The sequence below is a fragment of the Salmo salar genome, chromosome ssa05 (assembly GCF_905237065.1).
Source record: "Salmo salar chromosome ssa05, Ssal_v3.1, whole genome shotgun sequence".
NCBI classification, from domain to species: domain Eukaryota; kingdom Metazoa; phylum Chordata; class Actinopteri; order Salmoniformes; family Salmonidae; genus Salmo; species Salmo salar.
The window spans coordinates 47,053,536-47,075,457 of record NC_059446.1 but is presented as its reverse complement, the minus strand read 5'-3'; the positions used below and the strand labels follow the sequence as shown (position 1 = coordinate 47,075,457).

Sequence of the window (21,922 nt, the reverse complement as noted above, 5' to 3'; positions counted from 1 at the left end):
ACTGAGGATTTGAGGAGCCAGCACACACAATGAACCAAACACATTTACATACATTTACATAATTTAGTAGACGCTCTTATCCAGAGCGACTTACAAATTGGTGCATTCACCTTATGATATCCAGTGGAACAACCATTTTACAATAGTACATCTATATATTTTTTGGGGGGAGGGGGGGCTAGAAGGATTACTTTATCCTATCCCAGGTATTCCTTCTTTAAGGTGGGGGGTTTCAGGTGTCTCCGGAAGGTGGTGATTGACTCCGCTGTCCTGGCGTCATGAGGGAGCTTGTTCCACCATTGGGGTGCCAGAGCAGCGAACAGTTTTGACTGGGCTGAGCGGGAACTGTGCTTGCGCAGAGGTAGGGGGGCCAGCAGGCCAGAGGTGGATGAATGCAGTGCCCTTGTTTGGGTGTAGGGACTGATCAGAGCCTGAAGGTACGGAGGTGCCGTTCCCCTCACAGCTCCGTAGGCATACACCATGGTCTTGTAGCAGATGCGAGCTTCAACTGGAAGCCAGTGGAGTGTGTGGAGGAGCGGGATGACGTGAGAGAACTTGGGAAGGTTGAACACCAGATGGGCTGCGGCGTTCTGGATGACTTGTAGGGGTTTAATGGCAGAGGCAGGGAGCCCAGCCAACAGCGAGTTGCAGTAATCCAGACGGGAGATGACAAGTGCCTGGATTAGGACCTGCGCCGCTTCCTGTGTAAGGCAGGGTCGTACTCTGCCAATGTTGTAGAGCATGAACCTACAGGATCGGGTCACCGCCTTGATGTTAGCGGGGGCAGAGTGAGTAGTGTTGGAGGAGAGCGAGAGGGAAAAGGATACAAGGTAGTGGTCGGAGACTTGGAGGGGAGTTGCAGTGAGATTAGTAGAAGAACAGCATCTAGTAAAGATGAGGTCAAGCGTATTGCCTGCCTTGTGAGTAGGGGGGACGGTGAGAGGGCGAGTTTAACCTCTATGGGCTAGGTGGGACGCAAGCGTCCCACCCGTGGTGCACTCCATCAACAGCAGGTGCATTTCAAGAGCGGCAAATTTGAATCCAAATAAATGTCAAAATTCAAATTTTTCAAACATACAACTATTTTACACCCTTTGAAAGATAAACATCTCCTTAATCTAACCACGTTTTACGATTTCAAAAAGGTTTTACGGCGAAAGCATAAATTTAGAGTATGTTAGGAAAGTACATTTACAAGAGTTGTGTGTAATGTTTTGTCAATTCAAAGACAGGGTCACCAAAACCATAAAACCAGCTAAAATGATGCACTAACCTTTTACAATCTCCATCAGATGACACTCCTAGGACATTATGTTAGACAATGCATGCATTTTTAGTTCTATCAAGTTCATATTTATATCCAAAAACAGCGTTTTACTATGGCATTGATGTTGAGGAAATCGTTTCCCTCCAATAACCGGCAGTCAAGTCAGCGCCACAAATTAAATAATTAAAATTAGAAAACATTGGTAAAATATTATATTGTCATTTAAAGAATTATAGATTTACATCTCTTGAACGCAATCAACTTGCCAGATTTAAAAATAACCTTACTGGGAAATCACACTTTGCAATAATCTGAGCACTGCGCCCAGAAAAATACGCGTTGCGATACAGACTAGACGTCATGTTGGGGAGATCTAAAATCGAAAATACTATGTAAATAATCCATTACCTTTGATTCTCTTCATCAGATGTCACTTCCAGGTATCACAGGTCCATAACGAATGTAGTTTTGTTCAAAAAAGCTCATCATTTATGTCCAAAAATCTCCGTCTCGTTAGCACATGATGTAAGCCAGCCGGACTTCTCGTCATGAACGAGGGGAAAAAATATATTTACGTTCGTTCAAACATGTCAAACGTTGTATAGCATAAATCATTAGGGCCTTTTTTAACCAGAACATGAATAATATTCAAGGTGGACGAATGCATACTCTTTTATAACGTATTGGAACGAGGGTACCCAACATCAACTCGCGCGCAAGGTGTCTAATGGGCCATCATCGTTCCATGGCTCTTGTTCGGTCAGATCTCCCTCCAGAAGACTCAAAACACTTTGTAAAGGCTGGTGACATCTAGTGGAAGCAATAGGAAGTGCCAAAATATTCCTAAACCCCTGTGTTTTTCAATGGGATAGGTTTAAAGTCAATACAACACATCAGGTATCCACTTCCTGTCAGAAAATGTCTCAGGGTTTTGCCTGCCAAATGAGTTCTGTTATACTCACAGACACCATTCAAACAGTTTTGGAAACTTTAGAGTGTTTTCTATCCATATATAATAAGTATATGCATATTGTAGTTACTGGGTAGGATTAGTAACCAGATTAAATCGGGTACATTTTTTTTATCCAGACGTGCAAATGCTGCCCCCTAGACCCAACAGGATAATCAAGGCAGAATTGATTGCAAATGACGTACAATCTGTTGCGCGTATTTGCTGCGCACTGCACAGTAAACACTCATGAGCAGGACTTGAGCAACGTCACTGTTGTGTTTGCGGTAGGCATAGGTACTTGCTTGGAGTCTGCAACAGTAACGCTAGCTTGGTGTGCAACGACCGTGTGCAACGACCCCCACAACAAAAACTGTAATTTTTATTAAGACATTTGGAACAACACATAAATAATTATAACATTTAAAACTACATAAATATAAAAATGTATACAAAAATAAGAAATATCAAAAAGTAACAAAGACAAATAGAAACAAATTTGGGTTGATTTGGCACTCGAGCATCAATACATTACCCATCCCCCAACACTGTCAACCAAGAGTCAAGACTAAACCAATTCACCTTGGTGGTGTGCAGGTGGGACCGGTTTTATATTATTCCTAATGATTTCGCACAAACCAGAAAAAAATTCAACAATATGTCTGTGAAACTATATATTCACAGTATAATGAATGAATTGTGGTTTATTTGGTAGGATTTCGTAGTGTGACTGATTGCACTAATTGCATTAGAAATGTACAAAGTTAGAGGTGCGCTGTTTCCCCCACTCCCCCTACCTCTGGCTTCCAGTGGGGAGACCTTGAGGTCAACCACCCTCCCCATCCCGTACTTCATCTCATAGCCCCGCTTCTCCTTCACCCAAATCCAGACAGCTGATGTTATGAATGAGCTGCAAAATCTGGATCCCTACAAGTCACCTGGGCTAGACAATCTGGACCCTCTCTTTCAAAATGATCCGCTGAAATTGTTGCAACCCCCTATTACTAGCCTATTCAACCTCTCTTCAAAGTGGGAGACACTCTAGATCCAAACTGCTACAGACCTATATCTATCCTACTCTGCCTTTCTAAGGTCTTTGAAAACCAAGTTAACAAACAGATCACCGACCATTTCGAATCCGACCGTACCTTCTCCACTATACAATGTGGTTTCCGAGCTGGTCACGGGTGCTCCTCAGCCACGCAACAAGGTCCTAAACGATATCATAACCGCCATTGATAAAAGATGGTACTGTGCAGCCTTCTTCATCGACCTGGCCAAGGCTTGCGACTCTGTCAACCACCACATTCTTATCGGCAGACTCAATAGCCTTGGGTTCTCAAATGACTGCCTCGCCTGGTTCACCAACTACTTCTCAGATAGAGTTCAGTGTGTCAAATCGGAGGGCCTGTTGTCCGGACCGCTGGCAGTCTCTATGGGGGGGGGGTACCACAGGGCTCAATTCTCGGGCTGACTCTTTTCTCTGTATATATCAATGATGTCGCTCTTGGTGCTGGTGATTCTCTGATCCACCTCTACGCAGACGACACCATTCTGTATACTTCTGGCCCTTCTTTGGACACTGTGCTGACAAACCTCCAAACAAGCTTCAACGCCATACAACACTCCTTCCGTGTCCTCTAACTGCTTTTAAATGCTAGTAAAACTAAGTGCATGCTCTTCCATCGATCGCTGCCCGCACCCTCCCGTCCGACTAGCATCACTACTCTGGACGGTTCTGACTTAGAATATGTGGACAACTACAAATACCTAGTAAACTCTCCTTCCAGACTCACATTAAGCATCTCCAATCCAAAATGAAATCTAGGATTAGCTTCCTATTTTGCAACAAAGCCTCCTTCACTCATGCTGCCAAACATACCTTCATAAAACTGACTATCCTGCCGATCCTTGACTTCAGCGATGTCATTTACAAAATAGCCCCCAACACTCTACTCAGCATATTGGATGTAGTCTATCACAGTGCCATCCGTTTTGTCACCAAAGCCCCATATACTACCCACCACTGTGACATGTAAGCTCTCGTTGGCTGGCCCTCACTGGCACCAGGTCATCTATAAGTCTTTGCTAGGGAAAGCCCCGCCTTATCTCAGCTCACTGGTCACCATAGCAGCACCCACCCGTAGCACGCGCTCCAGCAGGTACATAGCACTGGTCATCCCCAAAGCCAACATTTCCTTTGGCCGCCTTTCCTTCCAGTTCTCTGCTGCCAACGACTGGAACAAATTGCAAAAATCTCTGAAGCTGGAGTCTTATATCTCCCTCTCTTACTTTAAGCATCAGCTTTCAGAGCAGTTTACCGATCACTGTACCTGTACACACCCAATCTGTAAATAGCACACCCAACTACCTCATCCCCATATTATTACTTACCCTCTTGCTCTTTTGCACCCCAGTAACTCTACTCTAGTCCATCATCTGCACATCTAACACTCCAGTATTAATGCTAAATTGTAATTATTTTGCCTCTATGGCCTATTTATTGCCTACCTCTCTACTCTTCTACATTTGCACACACTGTACATAGATTTTTCTATTTTTCTTTTATTATTGTTTTTGACTGTACGTTTGTTTATGTGTAACTCTGTTTTGTTGTTTTTGCTGCACTGCTTTGCTTTATCTTGGCCAGGTCGCAGTTGTAAACGAGAACTTGTTCTCAACTGGCCTACCTGGTTAAATAAAGGTGAAATAAAAAATAAATGAAAAAATAAAAAAATAAATATAATGACCTCTCTGGTATAATTTAGCTAACGATGTTAAATTACGTTATTGCTGGTTGTTTAACAATAACACCCCTTTACCTTTTCAACATTTTGTTGTGTTACAAAGTGGGATTAAAATGGATTTAATTGACAATTAAAACCTGTTGGTGACCCCTTCCCGTTCTCATCCCGTTAACGGGATTGATTTTGACAACAGCCAGTGGAAAATCAGAGCGCCATATTTAAAACAGCTAAAATCTCATAATTCCATTTTCTCAAACAATCAACTATTTTACACCATTTTAAAGATAAACTTCTCGTTAATCTAACCACATTGTCCGATTTCAAAAAGGCTTTACGGCGAAAGCATAAAATTAGATTATGTTAGGACATAAACTTCACAAGAAACACCACATAGCCATTTTCCAAGCAACTAGATGCATCACAAAAACCCAAAACACAGCTAAATGAAGCACTAACCTTTGACGATCTTCATCAGATGACACTCCTAGGACATTATGTTACACAATACATGTATGTTTTGCTCGATAAAGTGCATATTTAGATCCCAAAACAGCATTTCACATTGGCGCGTAATGTTGAGAAATGTTTTCCCTCCAAACCTCCGGTGAATGAGCACAATGAGCACACATAGTACGTAAATTCTCATCGTAAACATTGATCAATATAGAAGTGTTATGCACAGAATTATAGATACACTTCTCCTAAATGTAATCACTTTGTCAGATTTCAAAAAAGGTTCACGGCGAAAACACAATTTGCAATAATCTGAGTACAGCCCAGATGACACAAACAACTAGCAAACAGAAACCCGCCATCTTGGAGTCAATAAAACTAAGAAACTACATTATAAATATTTACTTACCTTTGATTATCTTCATCAGAAGGCACTCCCAGGAATCCCAGGTCCACAATAAATGTTCGATAAAGTTCATATTTATTTCCAAATAATCAATTTTGTTCGCGCGTTAGGTTCACTATCCAAATCCACTACGTGCATGCTTACTTAGTCCAGATGAAAAGTCAAAAAAGTTATACTACAGTTTGTTGAAACATGTCAAACGATGTATAGAATCAATCTTAAGGTTGTTTTTATCATATACCTTGAATAAAATTCCTATCCGTTCTCTTTAGGAGTGAATATGAACTCAGCTCGCTCCCAAGTCATTGCGCGTGACTTGAGCCCATGCCTTATAATGGGACACCAGTTTACCACAGCTGGTATTCCCTTCAAATTCACCATAGAATCTTCAAACACAGTTCTAAAGACTGCTGACATCTAGTGGAAGCTTTAGGAAGTGCAAAATGAACCCTAAGTCACTATATACAGTCAAGGCAATCACTTGAAAAAACTACAACCTCAGATTTTCCACTTCCTGCTTGACTTTTTCTCAGGTTTTTGCCTGCCATATGAGTTCCGTTATACTCACAGACACCATTCAAACAGTTTTAGAAACTTCAGAGTGTTTTCTATCCAAATATACTAATAATATGCATATTCTAGTTTCTGGGACAGAGTAGTAATCTGTTTAAATTGGGTACATTTTTCATCCGGCCGTGAAAATACTGCCCCCTAGCCCTAAGAGGTTTTAACAATTACAAAATTAATATAAACGAAAACATCTTGATTATATAAGTATTCAACCCCGAGTTAATACATGTTAGAATCACATTTGGCAGCGATGGGTACATTTCTAAGGACTTTCCACTGCTGGATTGTGCAACATTTGCCCATTTTATTATTTTCAAAATTCTTCAAGCTCTGTCAAATTGGTTGTTGATCATTGTTTTCAGGTGTTCTCGTAGATTTTCAAGCAGATTTAAATCACAACTGTAACTCAGTCTCTCAGGAACATTCACTGTCTACTTGGTAAGCAACTCCAGTGTAGATTTGGCCTTGTGTTTTAGGTGATTGTCCTACTGAAAGGTGAATTCATATCCCAGAGTCTGGTGGAAAGCAGACAAAACCAGGTTTTGCCTGTGCTTAGCTTTATTCCATGTTTTTTTTATCCTGATACTCCACAGGCCTTAATGATTACAAGCATACCCATAACATGGTGCAGGCACCACTATGCTTGACATGTTATTATTTAACCTTTATTTAACTAGACAAGTCAGTTTAGAACAAATTCTTATTTTACAATGACGGCCTACCCCGGACAAAAGGCTAACCTGGACGACGCTGAGCCAATTGTGCACCACCCTATGGGACTCCCAATCAAGTCTGGTTGTGATACGGCCTGGAATCGAGCCAGGGTCTGCAGTGTCGCCTCTAGCACTGAGATGCAGTGCCTTAGACCGCTGCGCCACTCTGGAGCCCAAATATGCAGAGTGGTTCTCAGTAATGTGTTGTGTTGGATTTGCCCCAAGCATAACAGTTCGTATTAGGGAGAAAAAGTGTATTGCTTTGTACATTTTTTTGCAGTGTTACTTAAGTGCCTTTTTGCAAACAGGATGCCTGTTTAGGAAAATTTGTTTTCTGTACAGGCTTCCTTTTTCTCAAATCAAATTCTATACAGTTGAAGTCGGAAGTTTACCTTAGCCAAACACATATAAACACAGTTTTTCACAATTCCTGACATTTAATCCCAGTAAACATTCCCTGTCTTAGGTCAGTTAGGATCACCACTTTATTTTAAGAATGTGAAATGTCAGAATAATAGTTTATTTCAACTTTTATTTCTTTCATGTATTATAGTCAATTATAGTCAATGTATTGAGTTACGTATTATTTAGAGTAATACGTTAGTCTTAATATTTATCTTAGTGATCATGAATAGCTAGGTAATAAGAAGCAATTCTTGCTCATACACTAGCTATTAAATGGCTGAATACAGTATTGAACACTTTTGGGATTTTTCTCATTCCGCTGTACCTTTCTCTCTTCAGTCTCGCCTAGAATACCTAGTGAAATGGAAAGGATGGGCACTGAAACACAGTACCTGGGAACCAGAAGAGAATATCCTGGATGGCAGACTGATCGCAGGATTTGAACAGAAAGAGCGTGAGAGAGAACTCCACGGACCAAAGAAGCGGGGACCCAAACCCAAAAATCTTCCTGCCAAGGCACGTGGCGCCCAAAAGAGAGAGACCCCCACCACTCGAGCGCCTCGCTCCACTTCTTCCTCCTCTCCTCGAGCCCCTTCATCCTCCTTCCCCTCCGCCTCTCCAGCACCCTCCCCTAAACTCAACTCCCTAGCAGCGACACACAAGCTGAAGAAAGACATTCGACGCTGCACTAGTATGTTCCGCCGCCCCTTACCTCGCCCCGACCCCCTGGCCACTCCCGGATCCTTCTCCGGCCCCAGTGGGTTCCCCTCACGGCCCCCCGTCTCCCCCTTCTCAGAGACCGTCCGCATCCTCAATCGTCGCGTCAAACCACGCGAGGTCAAACGGGGTCGCATCATCCTGAACCTCAAGGTCATCGACAAACCAGGAAGTGGAGGCGGAGGAAGGGGCGGCGGGGGTAACCGGAGGGCGCCATCCAGCTCCATGTCCCTCCAAGGGGGTCGTCAGAACATCCCCTCCCGAAATAGGATCATAGGGAAGAGGAGTGGAGAGGCTCCGTACCGGCCCTTCCAGCCCATGCTGGGGTTCCCCATGTACGGGAAGCCGTTTGGTCTCCAGTGTGGTGGCCCCGGACCTCTACACCTTCCACACTCAGCCACAGGCTCCAGCACAGGGACCTCAGGGGCTAGGGACACCCAGCCACCCCCCTCTCCCTCCAGCTCCAGTGGATCCACCACACCCGCCCAGAACCATCCTACCCCTCCTGGACCCGCCACTGGGGCCTCTGGGTCGGCTCCCAACTTGAGCGCCCAGGCTTCGGCCTCCTCTGCCCAGTCTACCCCTAGCCACCCCCCAGAGCTCCAGAAGAACCAGAACGCTGAACAAGGACCAAACCCCCTCCTCCCCTCCCTCTCCTTTGCTTCCGGGTCCTCCTCTTCCTCCTTTGATGAAGAGGATGATGCTGATGCTCTGGACCTTTCCGCGCCTCAGGAGGGGAAGAGGAAGCTTCGCCGTCGGCGCCGGCAGAAACGCCAGCCGCCCTCCGTCAGTACCGCCTCCCCGCCTCACCCCCCTGGCGCCTGCCCCTTGACCTCCAATCCTCAGAGGGTCCCCGCCGAGGGCAACCCCGACTGGCACCCAGAGATGGTGGCGAGCAGCGCCAACGTGGTCGTGACCGACGTCACCACCAACCTCCTCACCGTCACTATCAAAGAGTTCCCCTCCCCCTCATCCCGCCCCTCCTCCCCCCAACCAATACTCCCAGAAAATACCACCTCCTCACCCCCCCCACCACCACCCCCACTGAAGAACCCCCCACAATCCAAGCCATAGGAAGAGATTAAAGAAGTGGAGATGAATGAATTAGCCTGGCTCCCTGATCTGTTTGTGCTGTCTTGGCCAACTCCTGTGGTCATTGTCTGGGACCAGGCTAGGGAGTAATGCTATTTTAACACAGAAGGTTAAAAAAAAAACTTCCAATAATAATGAAATTCAGGCCATTGAATATTGAAGAAGAGCGTTATTTTTTTGAACAGAACTATAAAAAGCTAACAGCAGGGCGTGCAATATACATCTATAATAATGCTGATTTGTCTATCTTTATGCAGCATGATTTCTCTTCTGAGGATCAATAAAGTTTATTCAATTCATGTCCACTTTCACAACCTTGACTGTTTGGAGGCTGGTAATAGAAACCTTCAGTCATAATAACGTTCAAATCAATTCAATCTTTATTGTAGGGAAATTCATACAACCAATAACAGTGTTTGTTATTTGTTCATATTTATACCCATTTTTCCCATTGGAAGTCCAACTCTAAGGTTTAAATGAGGTGCTGAAATGACGTTGCACTTGCTTTGTTGGGCTTCGGCAATACTGCATTTCTACATTGAGATATTTAGCAACGCACTTGACTCCATTAGTGACAACAACCGTATTCTGTATCATTTCCGTATCCAATATCCACATGTGAATTACAAGCCCTTCTTTTTTTCCTCTCTCTCTCGAATGCACAGGCCTATATAAGTATATATTTATATGCACGCACAATGTTAATTCAGCTGCAAAAAGAATACAAATAAGCGGTGAAAGCGTAGAAAGTTAAGTTATTGCTTTTCTTATTGCCATGTTCCAACGCCTGCCTTTAACTCGCTGTCGCCTTCAAGATTCCGGAATGTTCAGTATTCCTGGAACCTCAGTCAAGACTCTAAACTGACTCTCTAATTATTTAAGCCGTGGACTGCATGGAGTGGGATTAATGATGATGTAGTATGTAACCTATCCACCGTGAACACGTCTGTTTGTACCTACCAGATATTCTCTGCATCATGTCTGTACCTACCTACCAGATATTCTCTGTGGAATAACCTGTAGTCCAAACCTCTCAATGGCCTTCTGAACCAGTTTGTGTTGGCGTTCTGATATCCTGGTCCCAGATCTGACCATCTTCTGGTGCTGCCCCTGTTTCTATAGGGCCCCCCTCTCTCTGTCTCTGTCTCTCTCTCTCTCTGTCTGGTGTATTTGTACAATATTATTACAATATTTAAAAGCATGTGTTGCCTTATAGCTGCTCAGTTCCAACTCCACTGCATCTCGTCCGTATACTGTATTAGATGGCTGCACCAATTTGTAAGTCGCTCTGGATAAGAGCGTCTGCTAAATGACGTAAATGTAATGTAAATGTTTCATCACATTCCCAGTGGGTTTGATGTTTACATACACTCAATTAGTATTTGGTAGCATTGCCTTTAAATGGTTTAACTTGGGTCAAACGTTTCAGGTAGCCTTCCACAAGCTTCCCACAAAAAGTTGGGTGAATTTTGGCCCATTCCTCCTGACAGAGCTGGTGTAACTGAGTCAGGTTTGTAGGCCTCCTTGCTTGCACACGCTTTTTCAGTTCTGCCCACAAATCTTCTATAGGATTGAGATCAGGGCTTTGTGGTGGCCACTCCAATACCTTGACTTTGTTGTCCTTAAGCCATTTTGCTACAACTTTGGAAGTATGATTGCGGTCATTGTCAATTTGAAGACCCATTTGCGACCAAGCTTTAATTTCCTGACTGATGTCTTGAGATGTTGCTTCAATATATCCACATAAGTTTCCTTCCTCATGAAGCACCAGTCCCTCCTGCAGCAAAGCACCCCCACAACATGATGCTGCCAGCCCTGTGCTTCATAGCTGGGATGGTGTTCTTCAGCTTGCAAGCATCCCCCTTTTTCCTCCAAACATGACAATGGTCATTATGGCCAAACAGTTCTATTTCTGTTTCATCAGACCAGAGGACATTTCTCCAAAAAGTACAATCTTTGTCCCCTTGTTCAGTTGCAAACCGTAGTCTGGCTTTTTTATGGCGGTTTTGGAGTAGTGGCTTCTTCCTTGCTGAGCGGCCTTTCAGGTTATGTTGATATAGGCCCCGTTTTACTGTGCATATAGATACTTTTGTACCTGTTTCCTCCAGCATCTTCACAAGGTCCTTTGCTGTTGTTCTGGGATTGATTGGCACCAAAGTACGTTCATCTCTAGGAGACAGAATCCGTCTCCTTCCTGAGCGGTATGACGGCTGCGTGGTCCCATGGCATTTATAGTTTCATACAATTGTTTGTACAGATGAATGTGGTACCTTCAGGCATTTGGAAATTGCTTGATTTTCCCATGATGTCAAGCAAAGAGGCACTGAGTTTGAAGGTAGGCCTTGAAATACATCCACAGGTACACCTCCAATTGACTCAAATTATGTCAAGTAACCTATCAGACGCTTCTAAAGCCATGACATCATTTTTATTTTATTTTTTCCAAGCTGTTTAAAAAAGGCACAGTCAACTTAGTGTATGTAAACTTCTGACTCACTGGAATTGTGATACAGTGAATTATAAGTGAAATAATCTGTCTGTAAACAATTGTTGGAAAGATTACTTGTGTCATACACAAAGTAGATGTCCTAACCGACTTGCCAAAACTATAGTTTGTTAACAAGACATTTGTGGAATGGTTGAAAAACGAGTTTTAATGACTCCAACCAAAGTGCATGTAAACGTCCGACTTCAACTGTATGTCACATGCGCCGAATACAACAGTCTTTGACCTTACCTTGAAATGCTAACTGACAAGCCCTTAACCAACAGTGCAGTTCAAGAACAGTTAAGAAAATATTTACCAAATAAACTAAAGTAAAAAATAATACAAAATAACACAATAAAATAACAATAACGAGGCTATATACAGGGGGTACCAGTACCGATCAGTGTGCGGGGATCAGGTTAGTTGAGGTAATTTGTACATGTAGGTAGGGGGTGACGTGACTATGCATAGAGAATAAACAGCGAGTAAGCAGCAATGTACAAAACAAATGTCCGGTGGCCATTTGATTAATGGTTCAGCGGTCTTATGGCTATGGGGTAGAAGATGTTTAGGAGCCTTTTGGTCCTAGACTTGGCACTCTGGTGCCGCTTGCCATGTAGTTGCAGAGAAAACAGTTTATGACTTGGGTGACTGGAGTCACTGACAATTTTATTGGCTTTCCTCTGACACCGCCTATTATATAGGTCCTGAATTGCAGGAAGCTTGGCCCCCGTGATGTTCTGGGCCGTACGCATTAAGCTCTGTAGCGCCTTACGGTCAGATGCTGAGCAGTTGCCATACCAGGCAGTGATCCTTTTGAGGATCTGAAGACCCATGCCAAATATTTTCAGTCTCCTGAGTGGGAAAAGGTTTTGTTGTGCCCTCTTCATGACTGTCTTGGTGTGTTTGGACCATGATAGTTTGTTGGTGATGTGGACACCAAGGAACTTGAAACTCTCGACCCACTCCGCTACAGCCCCATCGATGTTAATGGGGGCCTGTTAGTCCCACCTTTTCTTGTAGTCCAAGATCAGCTTCTTTGTCTTGCTCACGTTGAGGGAGAGGTTGTTGTCCTGGCACCACACGGCCAGTTCTCTGACCTCCTCCCTATAGGCTGTCTCATCGTTGTCGGTGATCAGGCCTACCACTGATGTGTCGTCAGCAAACTTAATGATGGTGTTGGATTTGTGTTTGGCCACACAGTCGTGGGTGAACAGGAAGTACAGGAGGGGACCAAATACACACCCCTGAGGGGCCCCAGTGTTGAGGATCAGCGTGGCGGATGTGTTGTTGCCTACCCTTACCACCTGGGGGCAGCCCGTCAGGAAGTCCAGGATCCAGATGCAGAGGGAGGTGTTTAGTCCAAGGGTCCTTAGTGATGAGCTTTGTGAGCACTATGGTGTTGAACGCTGAGCTGTAGTCAATGAACAGCATTCTCACATAGGTTTTCCTTTTGTCCAGGTGGGTAAGGGCAGTGTGGAGATCTCTGTCAATTAGGTTAGTAATTGTGGATTAACTACACTGTAGTTGACAATGGTGTAAAGTACTTAAATAAAAATAGTACTACTTAAGTAGCTTTTTGGGGTATCTGTACTTTACTATTTCTATTTTTGACTACTTTTACTTCACCACATTCTTAAAGAAAATAATGTACTTTTTACTCCATACATTTTCCCTGGCACCCAAAAGTACTTGTTACATTTGGAATGCTTAGCAGGACAGGAAAATTGTGAAATTCAAACACTTATCAAGAGAACATCCCCTGTCAACTGCCTCTGATCTGACGGAGTCATTAAACACACATGCTTTGTTTGTAAATTATGTCTGAGTGTTGGGAGTGTGCCAATGGCTATCTGTAAAAACATATATTTTTTAAATGGGGCGTCTGGTTTGCCTAGTGTAAGGATTTTAAATGATTAATACTTTTACTTTTGATACTTAAGTATATTTTAGCAATTACATTTACTTTTGATCGTCAAGTATATTTAAAACCAAATACTGTTGGACATTTACTCAAGTAGTATTTTACTGGATGAATTTCACTTTTACTTGAGTAATTTTATTTTAAGTATCTTTTACTTTTACTCAAGAATGACAATTGGGTACTTTTTCCACTGCTGGTTGTTGATCTATCCTCAGCTCTCGTATATCAGCTGTACCTGTTTTAAAGTCACCATTGGCTTCATGGTCAAATCCCTGAGCTGTTTCCTTCCTCTCCGGCAACTGAGTTAGGAAAGACGCCTGTATCTTTGTAGTGACTGGGTATAGTGGCTTGGCTCCCAAGTGGCACAGCAGTCTAGCCGGGGTAGGCCATCATTGTAAATACGAAAAAAAAAAAAATAAGTCTTGATACACCATTCAAAGGGTAATCAATATCTTCACCATGCGCAAAGGGATATTCAATGTCTGCTTGTACATTTGTTACTATCTACCAATAGGTGCCCTTCTTTGCGAGGCATTGGAAAACCTCCCTGGTGTTTTGTGGTTAAATCTGTGTTTGAAATTCACTGCTCGACTGAGGGACCTTACAGATAATTGTGTGTGTGTGGGGAACAGTGATGAGGTAGTCATTCAAAAATCATGTTAAACACTATTATTGCACACAGAGTCCATGCAACTTATTATGTGACTTGTTAAGCACATTTTTTATCCTGAACTTATTTAGGCTTACCATGACAAAGGTGTTGAATACTTATTAACTCAAGACATTCCAGCTTTTTTTATTAATTTGTAAGCATTTCCAAAAAACATAATTCGTCTTTGACATTGTGGGGTATTGTGTGTAGGCCAGTGACAAAAAAAATCTCAATTTAATACATTTAAAATTCGGGATGTAACACAACAAAATGTGGAAAAAGTAAAGTGGTGTGAGTACTTTCTGAGACACTGTAGGTAGCTAGCTACCTTTTGATCTAGCGAGGCAGGCTAGCTAATGTAACTAGCTAGATACCTCATTAGAACTTAGTTAGGTCATAGCTAGTACACATTTATTGTGTATTGTCTTGATACTGCTGGTTATGTAACGGTATCATTTGATAATGCTAGCAAGGCAGGCTAGCTAGCTAGCTGGTTACAGGCTAGCTAACATTAGTTAACTAAGTAGCTAATGTTAGCCTACAAGTTAGATTTGCAAGTTATTTTGTAGCTCATATAGGTTAATTCTGTTTTGTCTAGGGAAAAACTAAATAATGGATGTAGCTATGGTGGTTGCTAACTCATGTCTGAGTCTGACTAATACAGTGAACTACTGCTGCCTTCAAGTGAACTGGGAAGTGGGAAAAGAAAAACTAGGTCAAATTAATGACGTCGGTCGGAAAGTCGGAGCACTAGAAAGATGCCTGAGTTTGCAACTTTGAATTTCGAGTTGGAATACCGTTCAAAACGCCATTTCCCAATTGGAGAAAAATGTTGTCCAACCACCGACTAATGAATTTCTGGCTTTCTTTGTGGCTGTGGTAACTAGTGACGAACTAGAATTAGCTTGACCCGAGTTACTGCCCTGATGACACAGACGGCTTCATCAACAACGGTAATGTGTCTTATGTGAAAAGTTCTATACAAAAAAAATACCCAGTTTGATAACTAGTAGTGTAACGGGTGTCGTAATGATCAGACCAAAACGCAGTGGGAATGTGTATACTCATCTTCTTTTTAATGTGAAGAAGGAAAAACAAACAAAATCACGTATACAAAAACAAACGAACGACACTAACAGTCCTATCAGGTGCTCAGACACTAAACAGGAGACAACTATCCACAATTCCCATTACAAACACACCCCTATACATAGGACCTTCAATCAGAGGCAACGAGGAACAGCTGCCTCCAATTGAAGGCCAATCCCAATTAACAAAACATTGAACTAACCAACCTAGATCTAACATAGAAATACACTAACCTAGAACATAACCCAAAAACCCCGGAACACTCTAAACAAACACCCCCCTGCCACGTCCTGACCAAACTACAATAACAAATAACCCCTTTACTGGTCAGGACGTGACAAGTAGGTTAATTACCCAGCCAAGCAGATACAAGTAGTAGAGTGATTTTGGTTGTGAAGTACATTATCAAAACACTTTGTCCTTTCTTTATAACAAAATGAAATTTTCTACTTGGCTGTCTATTGTATCACCCTGTCATAGGCCCTACCAGTCAACACCACCTCATAAGATGACGAAGTCCATTGCCTGCTGCAGTTGTTCGAGAGATGTCCAGTTTCAGCCAAACATACAACATAGAGAAGACCAGCAAGGGGACCCTCAGAATCACGCAGACATGTCCTCGCTGTGAGCATTCCTATAAATGGAACAGTGGGGACACTTGAATCAGGTTAGTGACATTTGACCTGGTCAAAGGTAAACAGTTGCGAGTTTTGTCCCAATTCAACTTCAAAACATAGCCTGGTGGAACCAGCCTGATCACTGTGTTTACCATTATATTTCACTTCATATCTGAAGTTGAATAGAAAGGTGAATGTAGCGATCAGGTTGTTTCCACCATGCTAATTATAACCACCATTGATAATGTAATCAGTACTCAGGAGGGGCCAGGAGCTCATCTATGCTGCCATTCTTGCCTGCTTACCCAACGGTCGTCAATGGAGAGGTAGGTAGGTTTCGTGTGACCTGTTCAAACTTTAACATAGTATATCACATATCCTAACTGGCATTGGTGATCGAACAGTTCACAGATGTATCTATTGACCCGGAACTTGGAGACTTGCAAGATGATGTGATGAAGTACAGAATGACATACGGGCTTCATACTGATGTCTCTAAATGGAGAGAGACCTGGTACTCGGCATGAACATTTTACTAGACAACTTTAACTTGTCTTTTTTTATTATTGAATTGAATGGTATCCGGCAATATGGGGAGGGAGAAACACGGTGTATTCTGCACCAGGATCAGGTAATTCCTGGTGTATACAGGACACCACATAGGAAGGTATGACCACCCTGACATGTTTACCAAGGTAGCCCCATTAACACCAAACAAAATGCCGATATCGGCTGGGAAAGACAATGAAAGGTGCATATTGTTATATTAGCAGAACACTGCTTCTATGGTATTATGTAAAGGGTTGTTTATTCTACATGGACCTGTTACTACATTTGAAAGTTATCAAACACTTAGTTTAGAAAATCTACATAATTTTTTACATTTATTTTTTACCTTTATTTAACTAGTTAAGTCAGAGAAGAACAAATTCTTATTTATAATGACGGTCTATCAAAAGGCAAAAGGCCTCCTGCGGGGATGGGGATTGTGATTAAAAATACATTAAATAAAAATATAGGATATAACACACATCACGACGAGATAACACAACACTACATAAAGAGAGACCTAAGACAACAACATAGCATGGCAGAAAAATATGACAACACAGCATGGTAGCAACACAACATGGCAGCAGCCCAACATGGTAGCAACACAAAACAGGGTACAAACATTATTGGGCACAGACAACAGCACAAAAGGCAAGAAGGTAGAGACAACAATACATCACGCTAAGCAGCCACAACTGTCAGTAAGAACGTCCATGATTGAGTCCGGGAATGAAGAGATTGAGATAAAACTGTCCGGTTTAAGTGTTTGTTGCAGCTCGTTCCAGTCGTTAGCTGAAGCGAACTGAAAATACGGGTGACTCAGGAATGTGTATGCTTTGGGGACCTTTAACAGAATCTGACTGGCAGAACGGGTGTTGTATGTGGAGGATGAGGGCTGCAGTAGATATCTCAGATTGGTGGGAGTGAGGCCTAAGAGGGTTTTTATAAAAAAGCATAAATCCGTGGGTCTTGCGACGGGTATTGTAAGGGCTGTCGTCATAAGAAAACCAAGATGCAGCGGAGGATGTGTATTCATTTTAAAGATTTAATCAAATGAACCACTATAAACAAAATACTCGACAGAAACGACAGCAAACAGTCCTGTCTGGTCCCACATGAACAAAACAGAAAACAATCACCCACAAACCCCAAAGGAAAAAACAGGCTACTTATGTGTGACTCCCAATCAGCAACAACGAACTACAGCTGTGCCTGATTGGGAGCCACACACGGCCAAACAAAAGAAACCAGCCAACATAGAAAAATGAACATAGAACACCCACCCAATGTAACACCCTGGCCTAACCAAAATAACGAACAAAAAAAACCTTTCTATGGCCAGGGCGTTACAGGTATACAGAGATGACCAGTTTACAGAAGAGTATAGAGTGCAGTGATGTGTCCTGTAAGGAGCATTGGATAAGGAGCATTGGTGGCAAATCTGATGGCCTGAATGGTAAAGAACATCTGCCACTCGAGTGCACCTTTGCCTGCCGTAATCTAGCATGGGTAGGATGGCCATCTGAATCAGGGTTCGTTTGGCAGCTGGGGTGAAAGAGGAGCGATTACAATAGAGGAAACCAAGTCTAGATTTAACTTTAGCCTGAGAGAAGGACAGTGTATTGTCTAGCCATACTCCCAAGTACTTGTATGAGGTGACTACCTCAAGCTCTAAACCCTCAGAGTTAGTAATCACACCTGTGGGGAGAGGGGCATTCTTCTTACCAAACCACATGACCTTTGTTTTGGAGGTGTTCAGAACAAAGTTAAGGGCAGAGAAAGCTTGTTGGACACTAAGAAATCTTTGTTGTAGAGCGTTTAACACAACATCCGGGGAGGGGCCAGCTGAGTATAAGACTGTAAATTCTGCTATTGCATTCTTCTCATATTACTCTGTAGGCTACTGACCTATTCAAATCTCCCTCCGGCATCTCACCATACTTATGCCTGTAGTTATTTAACTCAACCTGCAGGAGGTTTGTTTGTTGTGTTTGAGTGGGTGGAAACCACTGTGGGCAAGGTTCTGACAGATGGGTGTGTCTTGGTGGTGGCAAGAACACACCCAAGAAACACCCACATCAAACCACACCCCCAAGCCAAATCACATTTGTCATGGCCGCCAGCATTTCTTGAGGAGCAAGCCAAAAAACGAGTCCAAATCAGCGGGTGCTGTTCTCATTTAAGTTATTATTAATCATTAAATTCTATGAACTAATATATTATCAAAACAGCCTAAATTACATTTACTTTAGGGGCCCAAATATAATTTGATTGTTAAAAATGTCGAAGGGGATTCTCGTGTTTTATTATCGTTCAAACTCATTTTACATCTTGATACACAAAGAGGCTGGGAGCCCTACTGTTGTGGAAGGCAGGTGGCCCCATCTCGTGGCAGTCAGTTCTATGACCACCAGATGGCATGTGAGCTCTATCATTGTTTTTGATAACCTGCTTGATGATATACACTGAATATACCCCCCTACAAGGTGTCAAAAGCGTTCCACAGGGATGCTGGCCCATGTTGGCTCCAATGCTTCCCACAGTTGTGTTAAGTTGGCTGGATGTCTTTTGGGTGGTGGACTATTCTTGATACACACAGGTCAGGTGTTGAGTGTGAAAAACCCAGCAGCATTGCAATTTCTGACACAAACCGGTGCACCTGGCACCAACTACGATACCCAGTTCAGGCAATTAAATATGTTGTCTTCCCCATTCACCCTCTGCAATGCACACAAACCATGTCTCAATTGTCTCAAAGCTTAAAAATCCCCCTTTAACCTGTCTCCTCCCCTTCATCTAAATCAAATGAAATCAAATTGTATTATTCACATGCGCAGAATACAACAGATGTAAACCTTACAGTGAAATGCTTACTTACGAGCCCCTAACCAACGCAGTTTTAAAAAATACGGACAAGAATAAGAAATAAAAGTAACAAGTCATTTTAAAGAGAAGCAGTAAAATAACAATAACGAGACTATATACAGGGGGGTACCGGTACAGACTCAATGTGCGGTGGCTAGCTGAGGTAATATGTACATGTAGGTAGAGTTATTAAAGTGACAATGCATAGATGATAACAACAGAAAGTAGCAGCGGTGTGGGGGGGCAATGTAAATAGTCAGGGTAGCCATTTGATTAGATGTTCAAGAGTCTTATAGCTTGGGGTAGAAGCTGTTTAGAAGCCTCTTGGACCTAGACTTGGCGCTCTGGTACCACTTGCCGTGCGGTAGCAAAGAGAAAAGTCTATGAATTGGGTGGCTGGAGTCTTTGACAATTTTTAGGGCCTTCCTCTGACACCGCCTGGTATAGAGGTCCTGGATGGCAGGAAGCTTGGCCCCAGTGATGTACTAGGCCGTACGCACTACCCTCTGTAGTGCCTTGCGGTCAAGGGCTGAGTAGTTGCCATACCAGGCAGGGATGCAGCCAGTCAGGATGCTCTTGATGGTGCAGCTGTAGAACCTTTTCAGGATCTGAGGACCCATGCCAAATCTTTTCAGTCTCCTGAGGGAGCAAAGGTCTTGTCGTGCCCTCTTCAAGGAACTTGAAGCTCTCAACCTGCACCACTGCAGCCCCATCGATGAGAATGGGGGCATGCTCGTTCCTCTTTTTCCTGTAGTCCACAATCATCTCCTTTGTCTTGATCACGTTGAGGGAGAGGTTGTTGTCCTGGCACCACACGGCCAGGTCTCTGACCTCCTCCTTATAGGCTGTCTCGTTGTTGTCGGTGATCAGGCCTACCACTGTTGTGTCATCGGCAAACTTAATGAAGGTGTTGGAGTCGTGCCTGGCTGTGCAGTCATGAGTGAACAGGGAGTACAGGAGGGGACTGAGCACGCACCCCTGACGGGCCCCTGTATTGAGGATCAGCGTGGCGGATGTGTTGTTACCGACCCTTAGCACCTGGAGGCAGCCCGTCAGGAAGTCCAGGATCCAGTTGCAGAGGGAGGTGTTTAGTCCCAGGGTCCTTAGCTTAGTGATGAGCTTTGTGAGCAATATGGTGTTGAACGCTGAGCTGTTGTCAATGAATAGCATTCTCACATAGGTGTTCATTTTGTCCAGGTGGGAAAGGGCAGTGTGGAGTGCAATAGAGATTGCATCATCTGTGGCTCTGTTGGGGCGGTATGCAAATTGGAGTGGGTCTAGGGTTTCTGGGATAATGACGTTGATGTGAGCCATGACCAGCCTTTCAAAGCTCTTCACGGCTACTGTAGTGAGTGCTACGGGTCGGTAGTCATTTAGGCAGGTTATGTCAGTGTTCTTGGGCACAGGCACTAGGGTGGTCTGCTTAAAACATGTTATTACATACTCGGACAGGGAGAGGTTGAACATTTCAGTGAAGACACTTGACAGTTGGTCAGCGCATGCTGGTAATCTGTCTGGCCCTGCCATAGAATAAGTTTAGCTCATCTGTAAGCTAGTGTCAATGCGCAGCTCTCAGCTGTGCTTCCCTTTGTAGTCTACAATGGTTTGCAGCCCTGCCATATCCGACAAGGGTCAGAGCCGGTGTAGTACGATTCGATCTTAGTCCTGTATTGACGCTTTGTCTATTTGATGGATCGTCGGAGGGCATGGTGGGATTTCTTATAAGCTTCCGGGTTAGAGTCCCGCTCCTTGAAAGCGGCAGCTCTAGTCTTTAGCTCAGTGCGGATGTTGCCTGTAATCCATGGCTTCTGGTTTGGGTATGTACGTACGGTCACTGTTGAGATGATGTCATCAATGCACTTATTGATGAAGCCAATGACTGATGTGGTGTACTCCTCAATACCATTGAAGGAATCCCGGAACATATTTCAGTCTGTGCTAGCAAAACAGACCTGTAGCTTAGCATTTGCTTCATCTGACCACTTTTTACTGATCTAGTCACTGGTGCTTCCTGCTTTCATTTTTGCTTGTAAGCAGGAATTGGGAGGATAGAATTATGGTCAGATTTGCCAAATGGAGGGCAAGGGAGAGCTTTTTATGCATCTCTGTGTGTGGAGTAAAGGTGGTCCAGAGTTTTTTTCCCTCTGGTTGCACATTTAACATGCTGATAGAAATTTGGTACAAGGAGCGCCGTATCTGGGTGAGCGTTTTCTTGTTTGCTTTATGTCGGAATACAGCTCATTCAATGCTGTCTTAGAGCCAGCCTCCGTCTGTGGTGGTATGTAAAACAGCTACGAAAAATACAGATGAAAACTCTCTAGGTAGATAATGTGGTCTACAGCATATCATGAGATACTCTACCTCATGTGAGCAATAGCTCGAGACTTCCTTAGATATCATGCACCAGCTGTTATTT

At 43.3% G+C, this 21,922-nt stretch overlaps 1 protein-coding gene across 1 annotated transcript; it reads left to right on the top strand.

Moving 5' to 3' along the window:
• The first annotated feature begins 7,768 nt into the window (after positions 1-7,768).
• LOC106604985 (chromobox protein homolog 6) lies at positions 7,769-10,636 on the top strand. The gene has a single exon (XM_045718281.1). It carries the CDS (start codon positions 7,784-7,786, stop codon positions 9,299-9,301), a length of 1,518 nt encoding a protein of 505 aa, XP_045574237.1. The 5' UTR covers positions 7,769-7,783; the 3' UTR covers positions 9,302-10,636.
• Positions 10,637-21,922: the final 11,286 nt, after the last annotated feature.